This window comes from Suillus clintonianus, assembly GCF_016758775.1.
Source record: "Suillus clintonianus strain FC179 chromosome Unknown DEU56scaffold_38, whole genome shotgun sequence".
Classification (NCBI taxonomy): domain Eukaryota; kingdom Fungi; phylum Basidiomycota; class Agaricomycetes; order Boletales; family Suillaceae; genus Suillus; species Suillus clintonianus.
In genome coordinates this window covers 131,163-151,789 of record NW_024539262.1, presented here as the reverse complement: position 1 = coordinate 151,789, position 20,627 = coordinate 131,163, and the positions used below count along the sequence as shown (strand labels likewise).

The 20,627-nt window shown below is 49.6% G+C and overlaps 7 protein-coding genes across 7 annotated transcripts; 2 read left to right on the top strand and 5 right to left on the bottom strand.

Moving 5' to 3' along the window:
* Positions 1 to 455: 455 nt before the first annotated feature.
* On the bottom strand, positions 456 to 3,719 carry DEU56DRAFT_756334 (uncharacterized protein; the record flags this gene model as incomplete). Its single annotated transcript, XM_041350006.1, has 8 exons — positions 456 to 886; positions 936 to 1,270; positions 1,323 to 1,528; positions 1,578 to 2,024; positions 2,074 to 2,954; positions 3,002 to 3,257; positions 3,304 to 3,605; positions 3,659 to 3,719. 8 exons carry the CDS (start codon positions 3,717 to 3,719, stop codon positions 456 to 458), a joined length of 2,919 nt encoding a protein of 972 aa, XP_041208171.1.
* A 2,235-nt stretch (positions 3,720 to 5,954) lies between these two features.
* DEU56DRAFT_688647 (uncharacterized protein) lies at positions 5,955 to 6,472 on the top strand (the record flags this gene model as incomplete). The annotated part of the gene is made up of 2 exons (XM_041347066.1): positions 5,955 to 6,223; positions 6,274 to 6,472. Coding segments are annotated over 2 exons (468 nt in total), but the record flags the coding sequence as incomplete, so codon positions are not given.
* A 491-nt stretch (positions 6,473 to 6,963) lies between these two features.
* On the bottom strand, positions 6,964 to 7,218 carry DEU56DRAFT_913006 (uncharacterized protein; the record flags this gene model as incomplete). Its single annotated transcript, XM_041357469.1, has 2 exons — positions 6,964 to 7,146; positions 7,195 to 7,218. 2 exons carry the CDS (start codon positions 7,216 to 7,218, stop codon positions 6,964 to 6,966), a joined length of 207 nt encoding a protein of 68 aa, XP_041208169.1.
* A 308-nt stretch (positions 7,219 to 7,526) lies between these two features.
* On the bottom strand, positions 7,527 to 8,577 carry DEU56DRAFT_913005 (uncharacterized protein; the record flags this gene model as incomplete). The annotated part of the gene is made up of 3 exons (XM_041357468.1): positions 7,527 to 8,056; positions 8,115 to 8,301; positions 8,353 to 8,577. The coding sequence occupies 3 exons, from the start codon at positions 8,575 to 8,577 to the stop codon at positions 7,527 to 7,529; spliced, it is 942 nt and encodes a 313-aa protein (XP_041208168.1).
* Positions 8,578 to 8,867: 290 nt separating this feature from the next.
* DEU56DRAFT_688819 (uncharacterized protein) lies at positions 8,868 to 9,323 on the bottom strand (the record flags this gene model as incomplete). Its single annotated transcript, XM_041347077.1, has 1 exon — positions 8,868 to 9,323. A coding segment is annotated over one exon (456 nt), but the record flags the coding sequence as incomplete, so codon positions are not given.
* Positions 9,324 to 13,480: 4,157 nt separating this feature from the next.
* Positions 13,481 to 14,379, top strand: DEU56DRAFT_913002 (uncharacterized protein; the record flags this gene model as incomplete). Its single annotated transcript, XM_041357467.1, has 9 exons — positions 13,481 to 13,489; positions 13,539 to 13,607; positions 13,653 to 13,694; positions 13,740 to 13,781; positions 13,827 to 13,868; positions 13,914 to 13,955; positions 14,001 to 14,042; positions 14,087 to 14,128; positions 14,173 to 14,379. 9 exons carry the CDS (start codon positions 13,481 to 13,483, stop codon positions 14,377 to 14,379), a joined length of 537 nt encoding a protein of 178 aa, XP_041208166.1.
* A 173-nt stretch (positions 14,380 to 14,552) lies between these two features.
* DEU56DRAFT_756330 (uncharacterized protein) lies at positions 14,553 to 20,290 on the bottom strand (the record flags this gene model as incomplete). Its single annotated transcript, XM_041350005.1, has 11 exons — positions 14,553 to 14,572; positions 14,620 to 15,703; positions 15,756 to 15,884; positions 16,066 to 16,434; positions 16,484 to 17,958; positions 18,008 to 18,011; positions 18,046 to 18,493; positions 18,545 to 18,896; positions 19,138 to 19,559; positions 19,627 to 20,203; positions 20,245 to 20,290. The coding sequence occupies 11 exons, from the start codon at positions 20,288 to 20,290 to the stop codon at positions 14,553 to 14,555; spliced, it is 4,926 nt and encodes a 1,641-aa protein (XP_041208165.1).
* Positions 20,291 to 20,627: the final 337 nt, after the last annotated feature.

Sequence of the window (20,627 nt, the reverse complement as noted above, 5' to 3'; positions counted from 1 at the left end):
TTAGTGACTTGGACAGATACAGGATTAATGGGAGCTCATACCGCAGATTACAGTTTGGATTTGAGGATGGTGTAGAAGGACAAGAAAGAACTATTACGTAAGCTCGGAGACCTGTTGAACTTGTAGGGATGGGCGATGTTGCTTACATAATATTCACTTTAAACTTACCTTGTAATCTGGCGTTTAACGTTTCCCCGACCTTTAAATCGTAAGAGTCAATCGTGGAGAACGTCATTGTGTTGCGCCAAAAGGTTCTACATACGTCATACAGAGGTTGGGGGGTGAACAAGAGAGCAAGTAAGCAACGGCGTGAACGCAGCGTAAAACATAGGTGACGTCCATCAAACGCAAATTGGGTAATGTTGTATTCAAAACGGGGTATTTATATGTGCAATTGCGGGTATGTAGATGTAGGTAACTAACAAATTCTATGGTAGGAAGATGGTGGACATTTTCTATTTAACTCTAAAGGGCTCCACAAGGCAGACGTGGGCGACAGGCACAGTGATCGTCAAGTTAGTCCCAGCCATCAGACTCAACTCAACAGTTTTGAGTTTGGCGTTGCACTTTGTCACGGTATGGATCGCCCCTCGGTGGTCGCCCTCGAGAACGAGGCACTCTTGTTTCTTTCTCCGGGGAAGGGCTGGACTGAGATCTGAGGAAGGAATGTGGTAGTGCTGCACCGCCCCCCCTGCAGTTTTCGCAGTGGCCCAAGCTGCAATGCAATTTTCAGGCGCAGGACCATTGGGACCGCAGAAGGGGTCGGGGCAATGTGAATATGCCAGGCGCTGGGACAATTTCCCTCCCTGGAAACCGACCGAGACCTTGAAGAGTGCGTGATAGTTGAACAACGCAGGGCCAAACTCCTTCAACCAGGATGACGGCCCTGTAATAAAACTGAGTCAAATGTTGCGAAAGGTGAACTCAAAACTTACCAGGTTTCTCTGAAAGTTTGAGGATGGCGGCATCAATTGTATCTTGGGTGTCTTCGGCATTGACAACCCATGGATTAGGAGTCGAGGAGCTCGGACCAGCCAGGGGGATATCGTTTTGGGAATGAGTGAATGCCGCGCCAGCAGACCAAGACGTCCAGGAAGAAGACGAGGGAGTGGGGATGGAGGGAGTGGGGAGACCAACGGAGGGTGCTATGCATTCAGGAGGAGGGGTGACGCTTCGAGGCCCAGGAGTCACGAACGATTTTTTGCGGGTCTCGCAGAATGAGAGGAGGTCGTGATATTCGAGAACAGCGCCGTTCAAACGCATAGCATAACTGGGGGTGTATTAGTTTTTTAAACAACTGCGACAATATAAAAGAGTCTTACCTTGTGGCCACGTCATATAGTTTGGCCGACATACGAGGCTCACCGTGCACGGAGACAGTGCAACTGTCATCCCTCACGTCGTATAGGGTTGCCCGGTAGCCCTTTTTATGGCCCCCGATGATATAGACTTCTTGACCGATGAGTTTCTTGAACGTATCGATGCTTGCGTTCCGTATCTTCATGGCGAAGCCAATGGGAACGTCGACCTAAACATAGTTAGTGTTGGTGAATTCGACAAGAATAACTGCGACTTACAATTGACTGATCATCCTCTGACAAAACTAACAAGCGAGCCTTGACGAAGTCCACGCGCTGGACTACCCCTGTAGTCATATAATCGGGCCCTCGGACGACGCTAACCGAGTCTCCAGGCCTGACGTCATAGCCTCTCTCCTTGGTGAACTTGATGGTGGCGGGCAGGCGTGTACGCTGAATTGAAGAAGCCGGAGCTTCGATGAGCGGAGGCATGAAGTCGTCCTGGGGAGTCACCGAAAGGATGGAATGTCTGAACCATACGATCACCCCTCCCGGACTGACCCATTCCACAGTGCCGGATTTTCCAAAGTCCTGTCCCACCAGAACTTCTACGAAATCGCCGATTTCGATCGATTCATGTTCAGGTAGAGGCTGGGAGGAAAGAACTTGTCCTTGAAGCGAGTGCTGCAAAGGACGGCGATCCAAGTAATATTGAGACACTTGTACCTACAAAATCTGTTAATACGATGCTGTTGTGTTGTTGATTGAGACGTACCAATTCGTTGGTGCCGTGTTGGCATACATCATACATGTCTCCCATCTTGGAGACAATATGGCCTTGAATGCCCAAGTATACGCCAGCTACTACCTTTACTTCATCGCCCACCCAGAAAACCCGCTCTACATCTTGAAGGCGAGATTCAATTTTGGTGGAAACGCCATCTAATTTAAGTTCGATGGTCAAAGTGCCGCCGGACTGGTGGTCCACCGCTAATACTGTCCCGATCTCTGAGGGAAATTCTCCCCGGGTGAGACGCACGGAGTCGCCAGCTCGTAACATCTGCAGGGAATATGTGGTTTCGGCTTTCTTGACAAAGCTAACGTCGAATCCGGACTGGAGATGGAGACGAATGGCGTCAGGGTGAGGAACGTATATGAGTTCGATCATGTAGCGGTGAAAGTTCTTCTTGAGTAAACCGCCGTAGTATTCCTCCCCTTTATACGACCACCCTACAACGATACCACGACGAATAATGTCTGTTGATGAGTTGGCCGGAATGCGTGATCTGTCGAACAGCGCGACTGATCCTTTTGGCATGGGGTAGGGGAAATCCCTTGGCGGAATCAAGACCTGTACGAAGTTGTTGGTCTGCTCAGGATCGAAGACGTAGGCGATATCGCCTTTGTATTTCCCGAGCTTGATTCGTACCCAGCAGGGATCGGGAAGTTTAAGATTAGCGCGATCGACAGACTCTGATTCCTGATCGCTAATACGATCCCATTTCGTGACGCAGGAAGAGTGGGAGTGTGGAAGGGATTGGAGAATCGTTTTTGGGCTGTCGGAAACGATGTAGAGCTGACCTGGGGACCAAGGCGAGACCCTGACTGAGAAACCTTGCTTCTCAAGGTGATCAGCCACAAATTGGGTGACAGTTCCTGTAGAGTATTGAGTTTGACGCTATAGAAAAACCAAAATAACTCACGGTAAACGTGAAACAGGTACATCCTGTTCTGAACATAGGTCTCTGAGGACCTGGGCGCGTCATTTGTATACTTATGCTGTAATTTGTCGACCGCTGCTGAAAACTTATGTTTAGGTGCTGGCAACTGCGTTACCGTCGCACGTCTAGATGGGCCGACCGGGATTTCCAACTCGAGATCGTCCTCCTCCTCCTCCTCCTCCTCCTCCTGCTCATCCTCATCTTCTTCTGCCTCAATGTCGACGAACGCGTTCTTCGGCTGAGCGAAATCAGTGTAATTTTGATTCAACTTAGAATAGACTTACCCTGCGAGAACGAGGACGCGTCGGTGCCGCAGCAGAAGTCGAAGAGGAGGCGATAGTGGAACTTGACAAGTCTGGGATGTACTTGCGCTTCACCTCGAGTAGGTTGCTCAAGGATAAAGCGTCATCGCCATCGCCAGAAAATAACGCTAGCCTAGCTTCCTTCCAGTCTTCCAGACAGAGGCGTTCCCCAAGGTGCGCTGCAAATGCGATTTCGGTGTCGCCGTAGGTGATTGGGGTGGTCAGAAATTGTTCAAGTATGAGCCATGCGCCTGGGTCGCTCAATGCGGATGACGGTGATGCTCCTGGACAATTGACTTCAGTGAGTATACCGCCGTGATTTCAAACTCGATCTTACCTTCTAATCTGGCGCGTTTAGCGTTGGGCTGGTCATTATATGACGCAGCGCGTTTGGACATTTCCTAAGTGTTTTTTCGTCAATGTTGTTGTGTTTAATAGTAAGTATTTGTTACATACGTTAGGGATTCTAAGTGTAGACTATAGTACTGGTAGTGCGAGATGGAGGAAGTAGAAAAGAAAACCTGCAAACGCAAAGGTCAGTCTTTTATAGGGAACACCGATTTGGGATGCTTACCAAAGATTATTGTGGACGATAATCCACATCAGCAGAAGATTGTGGACGTTTGCACGCATTAGGCAATGCACAACGCCGCCACATTGTCGCCTCTGTTTCAGAGCAACTTTGTGGACGTTTAGCATTCTCAAAACATTGTGGAGTGCTACGTTGCCACGTTTACTCTAAATATAGGAATAAAACACCAATAATACATTATATACGATAATTATAGCTACAGTATCATAACGCAGACTTGTAAGATGGGGGTCAGAAAGAGGAGAACAAAGGAAGAAGCGTAGATAATATAGGGATGACTAATGTGGGTTTAGACTCAGCAGGGAATTTCCGGAATTCTCAAGACTCAGGGAATTGCCGTGATTCGGATAGGCTTCGCGGTCAATTCCGGCGGAGTCTGAATGGCACAGCTCAACCCTATATCAGCCGCTTATCCACTATCTGCTTCTGCTTTCCGACCATCATGTATAGCTAGCACTATATAGACTTTGTAATTATTCTACATAATGTTTTGTTACCTCTACTTAATGTACTTTACCGTCAGTATAGAAGTATTACAAACTATGTGACGTAGTTGAATCTGATACAATGACAAGGTTTAGACTTGAAATGGAATGGTCGGGGTAGCGATAGCCCCCTGATGAGAGCTTTCGCAAGCTCGAAACCATACTTTGAGCGCTGACAGGTAAGTACTTCATGCTCAAAACGTTGCGATGCTAATGTTTAACTCGGATCAGTTTGACGCGGATCAATTCAACTCGGATCATGCGGATCAATTTGAGTCGGATCGACTCGACTCGGATCAATTCGAAGCGCAACAATTCGACCCGGATCAATTCGATTCGGATCAATTCATAACGGATCAATTTGATAACAAACGCAAGGTATGTGGCCTCATCGCAGACGTCAACTGCGTGTATAATGACTAACTTACACGTCTTAACGCAGGAGGCTTGATAAGAAAAAGGTATTAAAACCCCAGCCGCCTTGTATACTGACCCCAGCTCACATGTATCGTCAGATTGTCACCGACGCAGCCCTCGTTTCGAAGGCATCCGCCAAGCTTGCCAAGGCATCCACGGAGCTTGAGAAGGCGGCCAAAAAAATTCTGCGAAAGTACACCAGCGTGCCCCATCCCAAAACTCGGCTTCTGAAGCCCGTCATCCGCCGTCGGCAGGTGAGCGCAGAGGCATCGAAGGAGCGCATCAGGAGACACGCGGTTCACTGACGTTCGCTTCTGGAGAGAGAACGCTCCAGTCTACCGTCTCAAGGGCGTGAGGCTGGAGGATCTTCAATCCCGAAGAAAAAACGCTGACAAGGTAAATGCACAGTCAGTGATGGACGGAATGCTCTCATGGGAGAGTGATGGATCCTCGGGAGTGTTTGAGGACGAGGATGGTAACACTTTGGTCGCGTACTTCGCCAGACGAGTGCAAAACGACATCAAGGTAAGCTTATCATACACTGTAGAAAATCTCTAACCCATGAGTTTGTAGAGCTCAAAGGACAAAACGTTCTACACCCCTGGCCCGACGACTCCATCTAGCATGGGGCGGTCCCCAGCATGTCTAGATCAGGCCGAACGGGACGGCAAGACAGTTCATTTTGACGGGATCGGGGTAAGAAGCTACTTAGCAATTTAAATTTATACTCACCGTTGCAATAGCGAGATAGACTTGCGAAAACGCTGGTGACAACACAATTGTTGCTCAGCAATGTGGGGGTCAAGAAATCCTCTCGCGACGGTCGGCACGACGACGAGGATGTTTTGATGAGATATGAGAAGGACGGTGGGCCCCCAGGGCGGTATGATGACTGTATCGGAAGATGAACGAACGTTCACGCTTCACGGTATCGAGTACCTATACCAAGACAATACATTCACGTCAGAGGTTACCGGGGTGTTGCACTTGGTGCACGCCTGGCCTGATCAGGCCCATGATGCTGAAAAGGTTCGTCCTGATTCACCAACACTTGATAATACTAAACATTCCTATAGCACGGCATCCACCCCTCTGCTGACATGTTGCCTGGGTGCAACGGGTCTCAATATACCTATCGCTACTTTCAAGACACAGAGGAGTTGGCAATATACTTATCTGCCATGTTCCAGGCGGCGTTTCCAGAATTTTACTTTAAATACCAAAGAGCGTTTAACGCTGGTAAGTGGACGGTGGTGGATCCAGGACCCTTCTTGGGCAGAGTGATAGTTTGGAAGTTACACGTGTGCCCGCACCAGGATGGGTTGGATGAGGGGCCCGCAGTAATTTTCCCCATGGGGCATTTCTCTGGGGGAGAGTGCTACCTACCGGACCTCAAGATCAAGTTGACGTGAGTTACTAAGTACTTTACAGTTCTAATGTTGACTTATGTTCATGAAGATACCGCCCCGGAGAGGTCATTATTCTGATGGCAGGTGCGTTATACCACGCCATTGGAAAATGGAGCCCTGAGGGCGGAGTGTCTGAAGAGGGGATCACACCGGGGCGGGTGGGCAACGTATGGTTCTTTCCGCACTCATCATACGAGGTACTGAAAGATAAACCTGCTGGATGGGCTATGGACCAAGCAGGAGGTAAATTAAAATTTGATGAGGGCACTGCTGCGCTCTCCGCATAATTTACTTATATCAAGTACTTTACCTTTCCCAATGTGACAATGTTACTTGCGCCAGGTTCACTTAATTTCTTGCAGTAAGAAGCAAACGCAGTACCCATACCCGTCAACATTGTACCTGTGCAGGTAGGGGTACAGTATTCGCATACTAACCTGCAGCGTAGCAAAACCTGCCGCCGCTACAGTTTCTTCTAAGGTAGTTACTAGCTACTACAGCGTTTTGATGTGACTAGCAATAGCACGAGGTTTTAGCGTAGGTAGGATAATGATTGCCTAAAGCCAGTGCAGTGCGCATCCACAACATATAATGTTATGATGACCTTGGAGCGTCGTCTACCTGCGTGCGCTTACCTAACCAACTTCCTAACGCACCTTCCAATTATTCTTCTCCTAGCTATAGGACTGCCGCTCATGATCGAGAACTCCGATGGGCTGAGCCCAAGAATTGAGCAGCCCTAGTTGAGCACAGAAAATGTGTCAAGGTCGCGTTGAACCGCCTTGATCTCTCTCGCAGGCGTGGAAAAATCAAGGCCGTCGTCAAAGTCGTCATCTTCTTCCCCATCAGCATATTCAGCGTTAAATTCGGCTTCAAAGACATTTTCTTCGAGGTCACCCGCTGGTGAGAATGTATTCCGGGGCTGGAGAATTATTAGTACAGGCGCAAAACTATGAGAATTTGCACTCACTGTCCATCGCTGCGAGCTCGGCATCGTGTTCTTGTACCTCGAACTCTGGAAGTTGATCAGTCCACCAGTGTTTTAAAAATTAGTCACGCAGATAATGCAAATAGCTACAGTCACGATCAGCACGGCGTTTGTCTTGTATGAAATATTTTTTAAGAAAGTAATCCACCTCCCTTGCCGAAGATGTCAGATGCGTTAATATACTACATCAGACTAATAGGAACTTACTTAGATGCACGGGAAGTTATTGTTCGGCGGGATGCGTCACAGAGACAAAACGCCTGCTTGTAACAGTTGAGTTATTACATAGATTGTATACTACACAACCGCTAATACTATAAAGTGCGATCCCAGAGAACGGATATTGAGGCTTCGGGGAGGCTAAACTCCTCTGCAAGGCAAGCGACAAAACTACCTTCCACAGTCCCCAGGAAGCTGGTGTGGATAGTAACGGTAAGTTGATGGCAAGAAGCAGGGAAGGCCAAGAACAGGGCCTTTGCAGAAAGTAAAACCTCTTGACGGTAAGGGAATAGTCTGCTATTCCTGATGGCGATGGTTAGGGAGGGAATGGTGCGCTTGAATTGAATGGTGTATGGGTGTGTGGCGTGAATCAGCGATGAATCTGGTATGACTATTTCTAAGCTTTCTAGCAAAGTCAGGGATACGATGGCTTGCATTGCCGTGGGATCCAGCAGTGATACAGTAAGATTGCGAAGGAGTGGAAAGTGGTGGATTGATTGTGCGAAGCGGTTCATGCGAGCAGGGTTGTCGACGTACGCAAGGGTGTGAAGGCAGGGAGGAACATCATCCAAAATATTATCAAAGATGTTCGGTAGAGAACAGTCGTTGAATGGGAGCTCGAGGACTTGCAAATATTGGTAGTCGATAAAGTGAATATAATGAAAGGAGGGGTCTTCGGTCACGGTAAGCCTTAGGCATTTCAAGTGTGGAAAGGCTGGGGAAAGGCAAATTTCCATAAAACAAGTGCTTGAACGTGTCGTTGGCACTATCGTTGAGTGCTGGCCGCCCGCACGCGCTAATCCCTTGAATGAAGGGGGCGTACATCAGTAGACGGGATTGGTCAGATACTAGGGGGATGCGCCGTAGTTTCTAAAGGTAAATTGAGCCCTGCTCGTGGTCGGTGTGAATGTATTGACGTACGTAGTGCCATTGAGCATCCTTGTAAAATCTAACTACAACATTGGAAGGGAAGGTGTGGAGAATTGGTTGCAGCGATGGCAACTCCTTCCATAGAAGGGGCATGGCCGTGTAAAAACAGACTTTGTTAGCCAACATGAGGTTCATGAAGTCGGTAAAACTATGCTGAAGCGCTCGGTTGAAGACGAGCTGACAGACTGTGCGAAGAACTTCAGGTAAAAGGAACATGGGAAATAGTTCTGAGACGATGTGGGGAATGGTAGTATTTATCATATGGTAAATCTATAATAGAACGTCCCATTGGAATTAAAAGGAAACCCGAGGATCTCAAGGACTGCACCGGCAATGCAAAGTCAAAACGTGAATTCAAGAAGTTGTCAAGGTGCGTACATAGATAACTAAAGGGACATAAGGGATTCAGAAGGGGGGAATAAGCGGTCTAATTGTAGGCAGACCCATGCTGCATGTGCTTCTGTACCAACAGTTCTGGGATTGTTGAGCGCAGCGGCTGTGTGACGGCGAACGGTAGCTTTCCATTGCTTCCTCGTTCGAATGGCAAAGTGGGAACCAGTGGAAATCTCTCGGATATGAGCTTGAAACCATCTCTCCGCTTTGGCATTCCATTCCCCAGACCAATGCTCATTTTTCTCCCAAATCTCGAGGGTGGGCCAGATGCTGCCATTCTCAGTGATGCCAAGTAAGAGGGAAATTTCCGCATCAGAAAGGCGGTCGTCCACCACGGTGGGATCCGCCCCTTGATCAAAATGGAGGTGCAACGAAGCATCAGCGGATGGCACAGAGATTGCGGATGAAAAGAAACCTGAGGGTCCATAGTGCAAAGCGATACGCCAGAGGATGCCGCCCATGGTGAGAAATCGACGCGCGTGGGGCTGCTGAAGGAGGATCTGAACACGGCGGACATAATCAGCAAGGAGCAATGGCCCCTTTTTCAAAGGCCGAGGATTCTCCTGCAGATAAGAAGGCTTAGGAATGGGAGTTGCGAGCGAGGGGTCACAAATATCAGACAACCTCGTGAACACTCTCCAATCCAACCCGCGAGAGAGGCAGTGATAAGAGAAAAACCAAAGAGGCGTTTCGGGGTACTGAGTTCGCCATAGACGGAGTCTGGCCTCGGTCCGTTTGGAAATTGCTAACTCACCACGGGTGATGAACTGGAGGTGGCTGGGGAGGGGAACTCTGGGAACGCAAAAGCTTGAATTAAAGGACACGTGTGGCTTGTTGAAGCATTGTACGATCCACCGAGTCTTGTCATTGTCGATAGGGATGAGACCTTTGAAATGATCTATGAAGTCGCTGGTGGGAATGAATTTGAAGGGGAATGATGGGACGTGAGGTGAAGGAGACTCCAGGGCTGTAGTAGATAGGGGGAATGATGGGACGGGAGGTGAAGCAGACTCCAGGGCTGTAGTAGATATGGTAAGCTTGCAAATGTATGAAATGTAAGAAATAGACATACCTTTCGAACACGCAAGAACTTCTTGTCCATCAATCTCTTCATCGTCTAAAGAAACAGCGGGCTCTGGAACTAGGGTCGCGGAGTGCGTGGTGGCAGGGCGCAGCCAATATATGGACCCGGGTTTCCAATAGTAGTAGACGGGGACTTTGTGTTGGAGGTATGCGATGACTTCTGAGAAGGGCGGGGGATCTTGAGCGTTGATGATGACACCTCGGCGAGGTAGGTCCAACAGACCGGATGATATGATATTGCGGGTGAATTCTTCCGTGACGATGGCGTGCTCCTGCCAATCCTGTTTGATGCTCAAGGAGTAGATAATATACCCCAAAGCGATCAAAACAGATCGACGGACCCTCCATAGTTCAGTAGCTACCTCGTTGTATGCGCCGCAAAAAGACTCGAGGTATTGTAAATCAGATAGTTGAAGGGAAATGATGACAGGGGGGGGACCGCAGATGGCGTACACAGTGGGGAGCCAGCGGAGGATGTCGCCTACCACAGTTTCCACTTTCTTCAGAAATGTGGGTGCGACGCGACCTCGACGTCCGAAGGTGGGCACGAACAACTCGAATTGGGGGATGTGGTCTTGGAACACCCATGCCTTTGCATCGGCGGAGGGGGAAGGGTCACCCACAGGAATGTAAGCATGCCAGAGGCTGGACGCCAGCCTGTGGTCTGGTTCTCGGGTGTGCTCGCACTCATTGAAGTCCCCAGCGGCGCGCAAGGATCTTGGGACAATGAGGGGGTCGTTGATATACTCGAGGACGATGTGACTGTTGAGAGTACAGGATAGTATCCCATTCGGTAACATCTTGTGTTTGGGATTGAGGTGCTCGGCGGCAACGGAGCGCAAATTGTACACGGCTGACCTTGGCATGACAATTCTGGTTGAAAATTGTATTCTATTGCTAAGCGCGGCTTCAGATATAAGTAAGACACGTCTTGCCTGATACGCATGTGATGACGCGGCCATCATCAGAATCTAGTAATACAATCTTCTTTTTGCAACATGATAAAATTCTCTATAGCGAATCTCCGAAGCTGTGATCAAACTAATCAAACGCCTGGGAAGGTTCTCAGGTACCACTCATACGCCTCTTTGTTGGTTAAAACCTATGTAAATGTGAATGAAATGATCTGCGAACGTAGGGAAGACTTACTTTGGATTCCTGGAAGTGCCTGATCTCCAATCCAGCTTTGGATCTAGCTCGAGAGAGAGCCACATAAGCTTGTCCTGGTTAAAGAATGAAGATTGGAAAGAGAGAGTATTGCGGAACGCACCGTCTGCAAACGTCCTGCCCAGATCCACCACCACCTTATCAAGAGTCTGGCTCTGACTTTTGTGCACCGTCAAAGCCCAAGCAAGGCACAACGGTATCTGCATCGGTCTTAGCAATAATTGAAGCAAGGAAAGCAGAATATACCTGGAAACGCCGGGCTACGGTCTTCTCTTTGATTTTGAAAGAGAACTCGCTGGGCAGGACCAGCACGCACTCAGGGCCCTCGCCGGTCATGAATTCTACTAAGGGGAACAAATCAGTCACATTAGTGAGTTCCGCGCGAGACTTGATGTAACAGTCGACAGGGTAGCGGTTAGCGTCGACCTTGATATGGCGCAACAAACCGACTTTGCGCCCTTCATGATGGCGATCTGCTTGGCCAGACTTGTAGAATCCCACCACGCGGCCGGTAGAGCCATTGGCAAGTCCATCTCCAACATTCTGAAGGAGCATGACCTGGGCGCCGATCTTGAGGCATATCTCCGCGTCCACCGGAAATTCGTTGAAGATTCTCCGGTCAGAACATCCTGAGAGGTCATCAAGGGCTGTAAATTTGAAAGCGATGTCCCCAAGTTGACCCAGACGATCAATGTTCATGCGGTTGACTTCCCTGCGGGTAGGAAATAAGTACACAGGGTCAATGTGGGGAAGGAATGCTGCATCTATTGGGCGTTCAAGGGATTTGAAAAACGCAATGCTGGGGGCGTCCAGCTGGCCCGTGCGGCACTTATTCAAAGCCATAACAAAGTCTAGGAGCAATGTGAGAATGGAAGAATGGGAGTCATGAACGCTCACCTCGGTCAGCTTGACGTTGCACTGTGCAAAGGCGGACTAACGATGGAAACAGTAGACCCCAGCAACTAGCTTGAAAGGTCAGTTTCTGTATGGGGTATGGCACGGGGGGAAGCTGAAGGAAATCTCCAACGCCGATGACCTGACAAGCGTGGTTAACATGATAAACGGCACCTCAGAAATACTCACTTGGATGCCTCCAAATGGGTTCTGGTTGCCTCTGACTTCTTGCGCTAACGCATCTAACATATCAAGATACTCTCCCGAAATCATGGGCACTACAAGGTAGTATTGAGCGAATGAGCAACTCAAGAATGGGACTACGTACATTCATCAATAACCAGTGCCTTTGCGGAAAGCCACCTGCCCTTGATGATGTCATTTCGCTCGATTTTCTTCACCATGTCTTTTGCCGATCTTTCTTGCCCGCTGACGCCAGCCCAGGAATGCAAAGTTTGCCCTGATGCAGCGTGAGTGATGTAGGGCAGTAGTTAAAGAACTCACCGCCAATCTTCAAGGATGAAACCCCAGTGCTAGATGTGATAGCGACAGCGTCGCTGCAATTAAACTTGATGCGAAGGCCGTTGATAATGAACTGCATCAAGTATGTTTTTCCTGTTCCTGAAACAAATTCTTGAGAGCAATGCGTGTTAACATGAGTGTGCGACGTACCTGCATCACCAGTAATAAATGTCCCAACACCGCCCATCACCCCATCATATACATCTTTCTGCTCTCCGTTCAAGCGAGATGTATCCACCTGCGGCATGCGAAGACGAGGGCGATGCAGAAAGTCCCCTATCACTGCTTGCCCAGTGGGATGCGTGCGATGGCGTTCTGGAGGCATGTTAATATAAAATTATGTGTCGCATATAGGGGTTGGGATAAGCAGAGCCGCAGAGACCCATGCTTGAACGTGGAAAAGTCTCACGTGATATTGTTATTTCCTACCGGCAGATATTTGGGGCGTCTACATACGGTAGGTCATTCAAGATAATACATGGCCTGTCGAGCTCTACATCGAGCATTACTTCTGTAACGGCGGTAAGGTAATGCACAGCCCGTCGAGCTCTACATCGAGCATTACTTCTGTAAAGACGGTAAAGTAATGCATGGCCTGTCGAGCTCTACATCGAGCATTATTATCTAAGTACATAGAGTATACGCCCGGGTAAAAAGTGGCGGGGCGTTCCCAAGGCGTGCAAATAGCACAAGAAAGCTGAAATGTACAAGTGGTCAGCAACTGGTTGAATATTACAGGCGGGAACTCACACTTGATTGGCGCTACCACTGCATGAACTAGGTTGCAGGTGGTGGTGCAAAGGGAGAAGAGGGAAATATGACATAAGCATGGGAACAAGCTTTTGTAGGGATAAGCGGTACTGATTACATAAGCTAGACATGGATAATGAAATTTACATAGTGCTACGCCTTAGGGGATATGTGAGTGACTTTCAATAAATTTGACCCGTCAAAGAAAAATCAAAATCAATGTTAGAAATTTAATGAACGTCCTTATAAAAACCCCGCCCCGCGGTGGCTAAGTCCTTTTCCTCTTACCATCATCGACCTGGACTTTGCAATGGCAAACGTAAGTAGGAACTGTAAGTCTAATAACGCGACTACTAACGTACCGTTAGATGCAACGTAGCTACCGCTTCATCTATCTTAATGCAAGCAACTACGCGAATGCTGCGGGAGGCAATCAGGTGAGTGTTAGGGACTTTTGCGTTCAAGTACTCACCATTGTCCAGGCGGTCAACAACCCAAACGCCAACGCTGCAGGAGGAGACCAGGTGAGTGTTGGGCACTTTTGCTGTCAAGTACTCACCATTGTCCAGGCGGTCAACAACCCAAACGCCAACGCTGCAGAAGGAGACCAGGTGAGTGTTAGGGACTTTTGCAGTCAAGTACTCACCATTGTCCAGGCGGTCAACAACCCAAACGCCAACGCTGCAGGAGGAGACCAGGTGAGTGTTAGGCACTTTTGCGTTCAAGTACTCACCGTTGTCCAGGCGGGAAATGACCCAAACGCCAACGCTGCAGAAGGAGACCAGGTGAGTGTTAGGGACTTTTGCGTTCAAGTACTCACCATTGTCCAGGCGGTCAACAACCCAAACGCCAACGCTGCAGAAGGAGACCAGGTGAGTGTTAGGCACTTTTGCGTTCAAGTGCTCACCTGTACTAGATGCAAGGAGGCATGACATTGACGATACCGCGGGGAGTAATAGTGAGTGGTCCCATCCCATGCCTAACAGTATTGACAGGCCTTAGGATATGTGGGAACTGGGACAGAGGGTGGTCCAAGAAAACCAGGCGCGGGTCCGCCAAGGCCTACGGCCTGAAGTGCTCCCCCCAATGGCACGTTGGGAGCGGTGTATACTTGTCATGTTTGTAGAAAGGAGGAGATGGAACCTGATCAGACAGATGAATGAGTTGAGGGAGTTGGAGCTTGTGCTAGGGTTGGAGGGCATGGTTTAGTGAGCAGTTCAGCAACCTTTATACCAGGACTATTCACCATTGTATTACTGCATTTATATCCCCACTCACATGTATACACCTCATCATGCTCTGTGGCTTGTAGCAATGTTATATGTATTACGCACGTGCTTAATACGACAGGAGTGAAGCGTTATAATACTACATGCAGCAACTCAAGCCCCTAACGTTACACCTGAAGAATAGTCAGAAGTGTCATCAGTTGTGCAAAAAATGACTCACTGGGGAGGCGGCCCATAATCTTAAGGTTCATATAGGCTATAATGATTTCCAAGACGTTGGGGAGGGCATCGACGTGAGGTTCCTCCACCGAGAGCCAAGCTGTATAAGCCTGGACGTTAATAAACTGGTTTGGGCGTAAACCGAGGGTTGGAAAGACAATGTTGCGAATGGGTTGATTGATGTAGATGAGGTAGGCGATCGGTCTGAGGTGGTCGTCATACAAGCATGAGAAGGGATTGTTAAGCCTGGGTGTAGGTTGGTCTTTATGAACGTCATACGGAATGAGGCAGCCGAAACAAATGACACGAAATGATTTGAAACGTAAGGCTCCCTTGTACGCAGTGCGATACTCGGGAGTTCTGAGGGTCCCCTTTGGACAATTGTACGCGAAATGCTCCACGTCTTCGGAGTAGAAGAGACAAACACTGCATTTTCGATAGTGCAGTTCGCACCACTGAAGAATGTGTTTAGTTTTGCCTTCCCGCGCAGTGGGAAGGCCATCTCCAAGGGCAGGTGTTGGGGATGAAGGGATCGGATCAAGGTTTGACGCAGTAACATGGTCTCCCCTGGCAGAGGAGGATCCAGAAGCCCTGGGAGGGATAACAGAGGCTGGCGCTGTCGCTCTGGGCCGTGCCGGCGGTGCGAAAGTTGATCCCCCAGCAGCAATGTTACCTTGAGGGAGGGCCAAGGCTGAACCCGTTGGTTCAAACCGAGTCCGCTGGGCGGGGCGGGGATCAGATTCCTCGTCCGAGCTTTGGTCTGCTGGGGCCTTCTGCCTTTGGATCGCAGAGCGGCGATCAGGTTGCTCTGCAGGGGCTTTCTCGCTACGGATGATTGGGTGCCTGGGGGGGTGCCGTTCATTGTCAGACAAGAGGGCTGCCTCATCAATTCTCTGTCGGAACGGCGTGGGTGAGGATGGGAGTGCATGGCGTTCGTGAGCAGAGGTATGAGCGGTGATAGGGGTGGGGAGGCCCATCGATTTTGTCTTGGGCGCTGCAGGGGTCATGGGCTCAACCGCAGGCGGTGCTTTGAGGCGTCGGCCCAAAGGACTGCTATAAAACTCCTGCTCATTTTTCAAGATGTGCTAAAGATCGGATAAGCGACAGAGCTTGCAATGATACAAAGTATAAACTCACCGAATGTGACAAACAAATGTCACATAGCTGAGCGTTGAGGATAGACGTGCAGGTCTGATCAATGCCGTCCAAGAACAATGAAAGATTGCGACGTCGACATGTTTCGAGGGTGACAAAGTCTACCATCCCCTGGTACCCAAAGTGGTCATCCGAAGGGCGAATGTTGACCGATGGAATGCGCGAGTAAAATAGTAAGTGGGTGCTTGGCTTGCCATCTCGGCCAGCATCGCCCAGACATTTGGGCAAAGTGTATCAGCGCCAAAATCTTGGTGCTGCTGCTAGAATGGTCGCCACCTTCATCCTTACTGACCCATGAGATCTCGCGATTGATGACAACACGGACGTGGCGGATGTCGATACCCTGAGCCATGGCTAATGTCCCGACAATCCACTGAGACTTTCCTGAACGCCATTGCAACATGTACTGGGTACGCTCTGCATCTGTGAGCTTCCCATGGTATTTTGGAAAGCCGGAGGTCTCGGCAAGCTCGTCACAGCAGGTCGTCGTTAAAACGAAGATGATACCCCGCTCATGCTGCTCCAGGTTGAAACCCAATGCAGCTGAAAGAACGTCGGTGTCGATGGACTCCTTGGAGCTTCTCGCCACCCTGTATTGAATTTCAGGGCGATTGGTGGGCATGCGAATCTTGCGCACAGAACTGGGATCCATTCTTAGGAACTAGAAGCTAGAATGAATAATGGGACGTGGTATATGTAGTCACGCTTACCTCCAGTAGAGTTTCCTCAGACAAAGGGCTGAGCGTAGCGGTCATAAGGAGCATTTGCACGCCAAGATCTGTGAGCTTGAACATCTGATTGAATGCATGGCGATAATAGGATGCGAGGATGGCGTCGTGGACTTCATCTATGACAATACACCGTAGGAGGCCGGCCTTCTTATTTGCCACGCACCAGGTTCGGAATTCAGGTTGAGCAGCATGCTCTAGGGATACGAAGACGAGACGAGAATGAAACAAATCAACCTCCCGAGAGGGGTAAACCGAGTAAGCGAGGCCTCGAGTGCGTGCGTCTTGGACCGCTTGATCCAACAATGAACGATAAGTAATGATCACGACACGGAAGCCCTGACGCTCTGCAAAGCCAGGGCATGCGTAAATGGCGCTCTTTCCAGATCCTGTGGGCATAACAACTAGAAGGTGGGGAAGACCTCGTGAGATCACCTCTACTGCACTGGCCTGTTGAACGCTCTTAAATTTGGAGCCAGACTCTCCCATGTACGACTGGAGGGCTTGGGTGCGAGCAAATGCGATATCGATGGGCTCCAAGTCTTGTACAGCTGATTGGGACACAATTCCACGGCCCTCAATCACGGCTCGGTGGTTTCGGTCAATCTTCTGGTTGGTGGAGCGGAGCATGTCGAGAATGAGGGTTTGGTTCGAGGTGCTTAATTCAATAGTGCTGGTCTGCTGGGTCGCTGCGAGTTGAAGCTTTGATAGGGTGGCCGCCATCTCTGCATGAATCTGAGAGTAAGACATGTCTGGTTGAAGTGGGGGGCTCGGGGCACTGGCAGGACGTTCTAACCAGTCCCAAAAGCGTTTTGAGACCCGAAAGATATCGCTCAGCATATCCTCGTGAAGGTGAGGTAAGTCATTCCATGTTAGACCGTATCGTGAGCGTCCTGTCCCGGTGGTATGTCCAAAGCTTTCATCCAGAGCATCCTCCTCCTGGTCTCCATCATCGTCGATGTCAACATTGACTACATGCCGCATGAGCGCCTTGATCATCTGGCGCCATACTCTCAGGCCCATCGGCACCAGCAGATGTTGCGCAGTTTGCGTATGAAGGATGCGGGAGAAGTCTTCGCTCCGTAGAGGTTTGCCAAAGTGAGCGAAGACTTCAGGTCCCAGCGAATGGGTGCTGTTATTGAGGGTGCTGATCCAAATGTCGGCAATATGATGGAGAGGGCCAGCTAGGTACATGATCAGTCTTTGAATGGGAGGATAGACTGGGCGCGCGACGAATCTCTCGGGGAAGTTGGAGAGCTGCCGAGATTTGTTATAGCCTGTGATGAACGCTAGGTGGCCAGACACAAAGTATAAGGTGCGGGGGCTTTCACGGGTGTTTATCAGCCGGTAAGTTTCAAGCTCGGTACCTCTTGCTGGTCCCCCTGAAGTGATGTGGACCAAGCAAAATGTGAGGTCGTGCAGCTCTGCCAGTTGTGCAAACCAGCGAGCAATAGACGCTGCAACACATTAACATAGGGGTTGAGGACTTGGAACCGAGCTATTTACCTTGCTTGAATAAAATATCACCAGTACGAATCGAAAACGTGATATTTCTCAAAGATGTCTGGGGTCTCGACGATTTGCTTCATAAGGTCGGACTGGAAGGCGCGGAATGGATTGTCGGTATCGGAGAGGAAAGAGTAACCGTCAGTCTGCTTGCGCAGCGGATCCCTGGGCCAATGGGTGGCATTCTTGGGATCCAAGTGCTTCTTCAAGCAGGCGTCGTAATCTTTCATATCAAGCCCTTCACATAACGACTCAAGCAGCTCGTTGGCTCGAGCCAACTGGGCGCGAATCATGTCTCGAAGGCTTGCCACGATGAATGGTGAGCCATCGACTTGTAGGACCGTATGGTCCTCGTTCCACAGCAAGGATGGAAGTCTCGTCTCCGAATGAGCCATGGCTGAGAGGAGATGCATTTCCTCGCGCAGTGTAGTAAATGGGTAACGATGCCCTTCGGTCAACACCTCCTTCAAGTTTGTTTGATAATAACTGGATAGCGTTCAATGAAAATCAAATGCGTAACTGATGCAGAGCACGTACCTCAGCAAGCCTTCTGCAGCTTCATCAGCATCCAAAGCATGGTTATAGGCCTCCTGAACGCCCACAGCTCGCATGCAGAACTGTATGCAGGACAAATTGGGGACGATGTTGGAAGGAAGCTCGAAGGTGCCGTCGAGCAGTAAGTGCGATACAATCAGGTAGCGAATCAACGAACAAGAAAATCTATCCTGCGTAATGTGATCATTGGCGGTTGCCACAAACAGGAAGGACACCCGTTGGATGAGATCTGATACACGACCTCTAGTAAGTCCTTTGAGCAACGACAGGAGTTCCTGCAGGGAATCAGTCTGCGCTTCGGTGAGGAGGAGTTGGAAAGGAAAGCTGCTGGGAGCTGCCAAGAATCGAAGAAGCATCATCAAGAGTCGACTCCATATCCGAGCACATTTGGCGATATATGAATTGGTGACGGGTGCCCGGAAGGGGGCGTTGACTATATCCCTAAACTGAGATTAAACATTTGGAAATATCGTAGTCCAACAGAGCTCTTACCCTTTCGACGTGTTGATCCACCTGAGGAAAGTGAGGTCTAAGTTAGGGAGGAGCTTGCAAATGGCGTCGAGCCAAGTATGAACGGCTGTATGCAGGATCTGGAAGTAGGGGCTCCTGCTCTCCCGGCGCTGAGGCTGCCTTCAGGAGCTCTGGAAGGGGAAGGCCCTCGATCGCCTGGTTCCATCTCATTTTGGCTAGGAACGTGCCGTGGGATCTGGTGTCGCTGTCGACGTGGTAGATGTCGCTGTCAACTGCGGGGCGATGCTTGGTGACATTTGTCATATAGTTGTCGTAGTTGGTAGTGGATGACGGGATGAGGCTGATATCGACCATGACTAGACTTTGACGGCCTCGAAATTCGAATATCCTCTGTAAGTTGCGCTCCGCAGTGTTTGGGCGCCATTGCTTGTCAGGATGATTGAACTGAAAATGCTCCTGCATCGTCTTGTCCTTGGCAGGCAAGGTAATTACACCCCTGTACCTCACATGAAATACCCGTAAAAAGCTTGAGACCGATTATGGGAGCGATAAAATTTGTTGGGGGGGTGAAATGATCAACACATCCTAATGACTGTAAAATGGCGTCCAACTGTTCTGATGGAGGAGGTCTAAGGCTGTGCTGTTTGACAGCATGAGCCCGGACGTGTGCCGCTGGGACAGCACATTCGCAGTCAATGCAAATTGCGAGTTTATAGACGGGATCAACGGTGAAACTGATTTTATGGAGGAGGGTGAGGTCGACAGGGCCAGACGATGAATCAAAAGCAGGGGGTGCATCATTCTGAACAGCGGTAGGATGAGGGGCAGAGCCTTCCCCTGTCGCATTGAGTAGATCAGCCGCTTCATCGGTAGGTGCTGCTTTGCGTTTCCTCTTGCGCTTCTTCGAAGGACCGGCGCTACTGCGAAGTTGAATCGGGGGGGAGGATATGGGAGGCGTGCCCCTGTTGTAATTCTCACTCTCGTCAAGGTCAGGCGAGACATCTTGATCCGCACCGATATCCCGGGCACTCCCATCGCCTTCAGAGGATTCCGGGTGCCCACGTGAATAGTGGGTGCGAAGTTTCAAGGGATCGTTGTTCACGAAATTGCACAAATGGCAATGAAAATGGTTGTCGGCCTGTCGAGTGAGCTTTTGGCCTCCTGGTACATCTTTCATCAGCGTTATCCATGAAAATAAAGGGAAAGCGCACTAATGTTGGTAACCGGGGTGTGGGTTACGCGCGTGTGGTGCGACATTGTTACTCGGTCCTTTGCAGAGAAAGGGCACGCATCGCACGGAATCCTGGATTGCTTATGGTCAGTTCTTGTAAAGGGACGCTTGACTGAGGCAATGCTTACATTGTGGGCAAAGTGTGTTGAGAGCCTTCGTAGCGGAGGGCATCGGTTTTAATATTCTACACAAATACCACCGCTACAGATTCTTCTTAGGTAGTTACTACAATGTTTTGATGTGACTAAGGGTTATAACGACTGACACCTGTTAGGGTGACTGATTCAAGGGTCGGCAGTAGCACAAGGTCTTAGTGTAGGTAGGAGAACGATTGCCAAAAGCAGGCACAGTGTACATATGAAA